This window comes from Scylla paramamosain, chromosome 5 (assembly GCF_035594125.1).
Source record: "Scylla paramamosain isolate STU-SP2022 chromosome 5, ASM3559412v1, whole genome shotgun sequence".
Classification (NCBI taxonomy): domain Eukaryota; kingdom Metazoa; phylum Arthropoda; class Malacostraca; order Decapoda; family Portunidae; genus Scylla; species Scylla paramamosain.
In genome coordinates, this window is record NC_087155.1 from 19,915,615 (window position 1) to 19,924,509 (window position 8,895).

At 39.4% G+C, this 8,895-nt stretch overlaps 1 protein-coding gene across 1 annotated transcript; it reads right to left on the reverse strand.

Annotated features, from left to right (window-relative positions):
- Positions 1-8,430: 8,430 nt before the first annotated feature.
- LOC135100954 (glutamic acid-rich protein-like) lies at positions 8,431-8,895 on the reverse strand. Its single transcript, XM_064004571.1, has one exon. It carries the CDS (start codon positions 8,893-8,895, stop codon positions 8,431-8,433), a length of 465 nt encoding a protein of 154 aa, XP_063860641.1.

An 8,895-nucleotide genomic window follows, 5' to 3' on the forward strand; every position in this document is an offset into this window, starting at 1 on the left:
TGCGTGACTGCTTCCTCCCTGTTAGTAAGAATTAAATCTAGAATATTATTCCCCCTTGTGGGTTCTACGACTACCTGTTTTAAAAAATTATCCTGAATTACCTTAAGGAATTCCTCTGCTTCCTTGTTACCCACCATCAGACTCCAGTCGATATTCCTAAAATTAAAATCTACCACACATACCTGACTGTACCTGCCTGCTCTATTTAATTCCTGCCACAGTGAGGTGTTAATTTCCTCTGTACTGGTCGGTGGTCTGTAAACTACCCCTAGTACTACTGATTGCGATCCTTCCTTAATATCCACCCATATCGACTCTGCTTTGTTATCTGTTTTAATTCTATTGTTCATACAGCACTGTAATGTGTCCCTAACGTATAACGCGACACCTCCTCCTCTCCTGTTCTCTCTATCTTTATAGAACATTGTATACCCATCTATCTTAACCTCTGGATTAAATACTTTTCCTGACATATCTAACCAAGTTTCAGTTAAAGCAATGATATCAAATTTCTCTACACTCGCTATTCCTCTAAGCAAGTCTATTTTATTCAGAATACTTCTACAATTTGTGTAGTAAACACTTAAGCTATTTCTCACCATCCCTAAGCTAGCTTCCTTTCTAGATTTAACTAATTTGCCCCTTGCCTTCTCCTCACTACCCCTTCTTCCCTCCCGACTAACGAAAAAAGTGCTGGAGTGCAGTTACCTCCCGCTGGAGTGTTTCGGCCAAAACACGAACACCCTGGCGTGACAAATGCACTCCATCCCTGGCGTACAAGGTGTCCCTGCCATAGAAAAGGTCCCAGTTGTCGATGAACGTCCATCCATTACTCCTACAATGATTCGCGAGCCTGCGATTCACTGTAATAGCCCTGGACAGCCACTCAGCACCAACTCCCCTCCTCGGCAAGACACCACATACCACGGGGATCCCTCCCTTGTCCCTAATCCTGTCCAAAGCCTGTCGAAACCTCCTGATAAGCTCCTCACTCCTGACCTTACCAAGGTCATTCCCTCCCGCACTGAGAAAAACAATGGGCTTGGTCCCATCTTTTTCCAAGCACGTGTCTAGCCTATCAGCTACCTTCCCTATCCCGGCCCCCGGCAAACACACCCTCGACCTACGCTTCCTATCCCTAGCACAGAACGCACTATCTAAGTGCCTAACCTGACTATCACCAAACACAAGCACTCTACCTTGGGGCAGGGTAACTGCATCTGCCCCCTCCTTCTTGCCTCCTCCAGCCCTGTCCACCTCCTTCTCCTTCCCCTCCTCCAGCACATTGAAGGGATTCTTCGTCTCCACGGAAGGTGCCCTGAGCACCTTCACCCTCTTGGCTCCCCTGCACACAACCGACCACTGCTCCTCCGTCGCCTTACTAGGTAAGGTGACGGTGGGGCACGACCCTCCCACAGGTGCTGAGATCCTCTCATAGAACTCAGCCTGCAGGTCTGAGATCCTCTCACGAAACTCAGCCTGCACCTCCGAGATCCTTCGATGGAACTCAGCCTCCACCTCTGACACCTTCGCAACGAAGGCCTCGAGAACAGGAGAACTAACACAACCTGTCGACTCAGCAACACAAGGCCACACTAGCCAGGCTAGTGTAGACAAGGTCTACACTAGCCAGCTATATTAGCGTCAGGTCACTGCTCACTAAACACGTCCGTTCACTAGGAACCCTGACCTGAGACTGAGGAACCCTGACCTGAGACTGAGGAACCCTGACCTGAGACAAGGAACCCTGACCTGAGACTGAGGAACCCTGACCTGAGACTGAACCCTGACCTGAGACTGAACTCTGACCTGAAATACTGCACAAAGTCATTCCCTGACAAAACTCTTTTCTCATTCAGTATTCCAACAGTGTCTCTTTTCTAACTCGTGAATGTTTTCAGTTTATTTACTACATGCATTATACACCTACATTCATTACCCAGCTAGCTACATACATACATATGTATAAGCATACATGTATTATTCACACACATACATTTAATATACTTACATAATACTACATATACAGACATACAGTATACATACGTACATAGCTCTCTCTCTCTCTCTCTCTCTCTCTCGGTTCTATCTCTTCCTGCCTTCTATTGCTCCTTTAACACCAACCACTCTTCTGATTTTGCTTACTGCATGCCTTCCGTTCTTCCCTTCTGCAGCCTCGCTGCACAATGCTTGCTTACTTTCTCACATCTCTGTTATGACCACCTTCCTAATGCAAGAGTAAACCAGTATTCGCAATCTTTCATCAGTTTTACTGGTGAACTTTGGAACTTCCTATCTGCTTCTGTATTCCCTCTTGCCTATAACTTCACGTCTTGCTAGAGGGAGGCTTCAAGACAATTCTCCAGGAAGTTTGTGATCTGCTTTCGGACTCCTCTCTTCATGGACTGGCACCTTTATTTGAATTTTTTTTATTTATTTTTTTTTATTTTGTGATGCCCTTAAATAGGGAAATACAAGCTACATTGTATACATACATACATACATACATACAAACATTCATTCATACATTCATACATACATACATACATACATTACATTATTATTATTATTATTATTATTATTATTATTATTATTATTATTATTATTATTATTATTATTATTAATTATACTACTACTGCTACTACTGCTACTACTGCTACTACTGCTGCTACTACTTCTACCTCCACCCCATGTTTATTGATGTGTCAATTAGGGGCTCCATTACTTGGAGGTCATTAGCCCCAGCTCCCGCTAATGACTGTGGCATCCAACCATATCTAATACTCTATAATATACACATTAGTTGTTAACTATAAATTCATTCTACCTCTACTCTATCTACTCTTATGCCACTCTCCACCACTGTAGCCTCGCAGTCGAGGCCTCCTAAGTCTGCAGGTATGGGAGTGGAATGCCTTGTCCCCCTGAGACACAGGAGGGCAGATCTGAGGAGGGAGAATGAGAGACGGCACCTCATCCATGCGACGACATGGCTCCTTGGCTGGTGCTTCTTTTCTGCCATTAGGTCGGCTAGTCTTGAATAGAAGCACTGAGCCTTGGAGCCCATTCCGCCAGATGTGGTGAAGACCAGAGGTGTGAAGCTGCCCTGGTCAACGTGTTGGATTCTCTCCCCATACGCTCGGATCTTCTCCTGCTCATTCTTGCGGTGGGCGGCCTCCAGGGAGAGTTCGTGGTGACAGGCGGCCATCGGGTCAAAGATCCGTATGTCCATGAATGCTTTCTGTCCCCTTGTCCAGAACCCTCGTGCACTGACGTCGACTCGAGCCTCGTTGGTGGTGTTGGCTGTTCTGTAGCGCAGGTGCTCGCCGTCTAGCGGCAGGAGGGTCGGTTCAGTGGAGACATCGTGGCACACCTCCCTGAGCATGCTGGCGGTCAGATCTCTCACCTCATCGTGCCTGATACATACGAATCCCCCCTTTTTGCACGTCATGGTGTGGTTGACGTCATTGGGGGAGCCACACACACAAGTACTGGGGAGTCCTTCCATCGGCCAGCCGTACCTCAGAGCAATGGCGTCGACAAATTCTTGTTTGTTGAGGCTGAAGCCCTTCGCTACTACTGCTACTACTACTACTACTACTACTACTACAACTACTACTACTACTACTACTACAACTACTACTACTACTACTACTACTACTACTACTACTACTATATATATATATATATATATATATATATATATATATATATATATATATATATATATATATATATATATATATATATATATATATATATATATATATATATATATATATATATATATATATATATATATTAATTAAAAGTAGTTAATTATTATTATTATTACTATTATTAATTTTATTATTATTATTATTGAAGGAGTTCAAGTCATAGGAAGGTGGAAGTATAGAAGCAGGCAGGGAGTTCCAGAGTTTACCAGGGAAAAGGATGAATGATTGAGAATACTTGTTAACTCTTGCATTTGAGAAGTGGACAGAATAGGGGTGAGAGAAAGAAGAAAATCTTTTGCAGCGAGGCCGCGGGAAGAGGGGAGGTATGCAGTTAGCAATGTCAGAAGAGCAGTTAGCATGAAAATAGCGGTAAAAGACAGTTAAAGATGCAATATTGCGGCGATGAGAGAAAGGCTGAAGACAGTCAGTTACAGGAGAGGAGTTGATAAGACGAAAAACTTTTGATTTCCCCCTATCTAAAAGAGCGGTATAAGTGGAACCTCCCCATACATCAGAACACCTAACTTCACAGAATTTGTTTTAGCTAGAGGGGAAATGTGAAGTTTCCAGTTTAAATTATAAGTAAAGGACAGACTGTGGATGTTCAGTGTAGAAGAGGGGGACAGTTGAGTGCCAGTGAAGAAGAGGGGATAGTTATCTGGAACGTTGTGTCGAGTTGGTAGATGGAGGAATTGAGTTTTTGAGGCAATGAACAATACTAAGTTTGCTCTGCCCCTATCAGAAATTTTTGAAATCAGAAGTCAGGCGTTCGGTGCCTTCCCCACGTGAACTATCTACTTCCTGAAGGGTTGGACGTCTACGAAAAGAGGTGGAAAAAGTGCAGTCCGTCATTATTGCCGTACTATATTATTATTTATCTTGTGTGTGTGTGTGTGTGTGTGTGGTGAACAAACTGCACATCAGTATTAAGCACGTGATCTTTTATACACGTTTGTGTTTTCTTCTGCTATAAATATAGGCTATTTTATTTTATTTTTCTTGAATAAATAACTTAATTTCATAGTTTACCATCTCAAGAAAAATTTGGCAAAGGAAGGATAAGCTCACTTTCTAAGAAATTGTATAAAAAAAAAATAATAATAACTTACTATGCAGGCAATTTCTTCCCTACATGTTAAGTGATGGTACTCGTGCTGAAAGATGTTGCTCTCCCCAAGAGCAAATATATGTTCATAAATATGAGCTTTATTTCAGAAGAAAAAAAAATAATAATAATAGATATATATATATATATATATATATATATATATATATATATATATATATATATATATATATATATATATATATATATATATATATATATATATATATATATATATATATATATATATATATATATATATATATATATATATATATATATATATATATATATATATATATATATATATATATATATATATATATATCTATTATTATTATTTTTTTTTCTTCTGAAATAAAGCTCATATTTATGAACATATATTTGCTCTTGGGGAGAGCAACATCTTTCAGCACGAGTACCATCACTTAACATGTAGGGAAGAAATTGCCTGCATAGTAAGTTATTATTATTTTTTTTTTATACAATTTCTTAGAAAGTGAGCTTATCCTTCCTTTGCCAAATTTTTCTTGAGATGGTAAACTATGAAATTAAGTTATTTATTCAAGAAAAATAAAATAAAATAGCCTATATTTATAGCAGAAGAAAACACAAACGTGTATAAAAGATCACGTGCTTAATACTGATGTGCAGTTTGTTCACCACACACACACACACACACACACAAGATAAATAATAATATAGTACGGCAATAATGACGGACTGCACTTTTTCCACCTCTTTTCGTAGACGTCCAACCCTTCAGGAAGTAGATAGTTCACGTGGGGAAGGCACCGAACGCCTGACTTCTGATTTCAAAAATTTCTGATAGGGGCAGAGCAAACTTAGTATTGTTCATTGCCTCAAAAACTCAATTCCTCCATCTACCAACTCGACACAACGTTCCAGATAACTATCCCCTCTTCTTCACTGGCACTCAACTGTCCCCCTCTTCTACACTGAACATCCACAGTCTGTCCTTTACTTATAATTTAAACTGGAAACTTCACATTTCCCCTCTAGCTAAAACAAATTCTGTGAAGTTAGGTGTTCTGATGTATGGGGAGGCTCCACTTATACCGCTCTTTTAGATAGGGGGAAATCAAAAGTTTTTCGTCTTATCAACTCCTCTCCTGTAACTGACTGTCTTCAGCCTTTCTCTCATCGCCGCAATATTGCATCTTTAACTGTCTTTTACCGCTATTTTCATGCTAACTGCTCTTCTGACATTGCTAACTGCATACCTCCCCTCTTCCCGCGGCCTCGCTGCAAAAGATTTTCTTCTTTCTCTCACCCCTATTCTGTCCACTTCTCAAATGCAAGAGTTAACAAGTATTCTCAATCATTCATCCTTTTCCCTGGTAAACTCTGGAACTCCCTGCCTGCTTCTATACTTCCACCTTCCTATGACTTGAACTCCTTCAAGGAGGAGGTTTCAAGACACTTTTTTACTTTCACTTTCGACTCTGTTCAGGGAACGGCACATCAGTGAGGCATACTTTTGTTGCAGTTTTGTTGCCCTTGGCCGCTGCCCTTCCTACATAAAAAAAAAAAAAAGTCCTAGAGCAGAGTCATGCATTCATTATATTTCAATATAGACTGCTAAACTACGCAAATAATGCAGCTATAAAACCCATACAAACAACGTGCATAGCTGAATATCCAGGGAAATAAAAGTCCTTGTATACTGTTGTAGTATAAAACTTAGTTACTTATATCTGAACTTTTTTCCCTTAGTTGCTGAATAATTTTTAATCTACATAATACCAGCTTGGGTCTTTACGCTCGCCTCGCTGCCTGAGGCAGGTGCTGGGCGTGGGCAGGGTGTACTCGTGTATTTTAGATGTTAGGCCAGAGGGAGGTACCTAACATATTCACCTGCTCCGCTTGATCCCCCTGATAGGTTCCTCTTCTTTAAAAGCCTCAGTGATGGTGGTTACGGTGGTGGCGGTGGTGGTGGTTGTGGTGGTGATGGCGGCAGTGGTCTAGGAAAAGGATGCCAGGTAGGAGAATTAAGGGAATAAAGAGGATGGCGATGCAGAGTGTCATACCGCACAAGTACACATACACTACTCTCTCTCTCTCACACACACACACACACACACACACACACACACACACAGAAGATATCTTAAAAAAAAAAAAGAAAACAAAATTTAAAGAAAGCTGATAAGACGAAAGGAAACATTTATAGCTGAGAGCGGTGAAAGAATGATAGAACATTTTAACATAAGAATATGAGAAGAGAATTTGAAATCATGAAAATAATGATAGAAAAGCAGTGATATGAAGGTTTAATAGAAAAGTAGGGAAAAAAAGTAAAGTGCAAGAAATACAAAAGAAAGTACGTTAATTAAGATGCGTACACGTATATTGAAAAGAAAAATAAGATGGAGCAATACAAAAAAAAAAATAAATAAATAAAATAAATAAATAAATAAATAAATGAAAATGAATATCAAAATATCGTAATTTCAATTTTTGCTTGGATTTAGTTTCCTATCCTTATTTGGTTTACTTTTCAAGAAATCAAGCATGAATGGTAGAAGAGGAGGAGGATGAAATGTGTAGATTCCAGTCTTCACTGCAACCAGGGTTGGAAAAAATATTATTAAAAAATCAATTTATTTGATTTAAATCGGATTCCTTTGATATAAATCTCTTTGTTTTATTTATTTATTTATTTTTTTGCATTAATCCTTGTTTGTTTCCACTGATTGTTTGTTTAAGTCTTATGAAGCCATTTTCTTGTATTAAACCTGGCCAATGTTAAATGAAACCATAGTTTCATATACATTACCCAGGATGAATTTTTCACATAAAAGTCATGTGGGATTAATAGTTTAATGAGATCTGTTACGTTGTCAACTTGTTTATTTCTATGTTGTCAAATTTGGATCATATTAATAAGAAATTAGACTTAATCATGTTATGTTATTAGACTTAATCATGACCCTTCGTCATTCACACACACACACACTTCATCATCCGCACTCACACTGCATCACCCTTCGTCATCCATACACACTGCATCACTCTTCGTCATCCACACTCACACTGTATCACCCTTCCTCATCACAGACACACACTGCTTAACCCTTCATCATCCATACTCACACTGCATCACTTTTCGTCATCCACACTCACACTCCATCATGTTTTGTAATCGACATTCACTTCTCATCACCCTCAGTCATCCACAATGATGCTGTATCACCCTTCGTCATCAACAATCACACTGTATCAACATTCGTCATCCACCCTCACAGTACATCACCCTTCGTCATCTACCACTTTTTCCTCTTTGGTCTTCTTATTCGGCTTTCTATATCATCAGCCTTGTCTCCTTCCTGTTCCTCTTCTCTACCATCTCTTTCATCATCTAATTCTTCGGCAACATCAGCCTCATCACCTTTTTCATCCTCCTCTTCTCTTGACATTCCATAATCCACTTCACCGTCGTCTTTATTCTTTTCTTTTTCTTCTGTCATAATTCCATCGTCCTCATTGTCCTCCTCCTTTTTATCTTCTGACCTTCTATCACCACTCTCATCTTCTTCATCTTCTTCCTCTTCTAACTCTGTATCATCCATTTCCTCGTCCTCCTCATTGTTCTTCTTTTCTGTCATAAAGATCACCATCTTTCTTATCTTCTTCCTCTTTGTCCTCTTCTTTTGACTGTATATAATTGGCTTCTTCATCACTTTCTTCATATTTTGGCTCTGCATAACCTTCATCACTGTCTTCTTTTTTTTTTCTTTTGTCTTCTGGCATAATTTCATCATCAATATTATTTTCTCCTTCATCCTCTCCTTGTTTTATATAACAGGGCAAATAATTTCCATCGTATTCCTCATCCTCTTCTCTCTCTTCATAATCTACCTCACTCTTTCCTTTAATCTTCGTTTTCTCTCCAATGACAGTTTCAAAGTTATCTTTTTCTTCCTCATATTTATCCTCTTCTTCTTTCACTATAATATAATATTGACTTTTCTGTTCCTCTTTTTCTTCTGAGTGTACATAATCTATCTCACCATCTTCATTCTTGATCTTGTTTTTTGGTAATGTCAT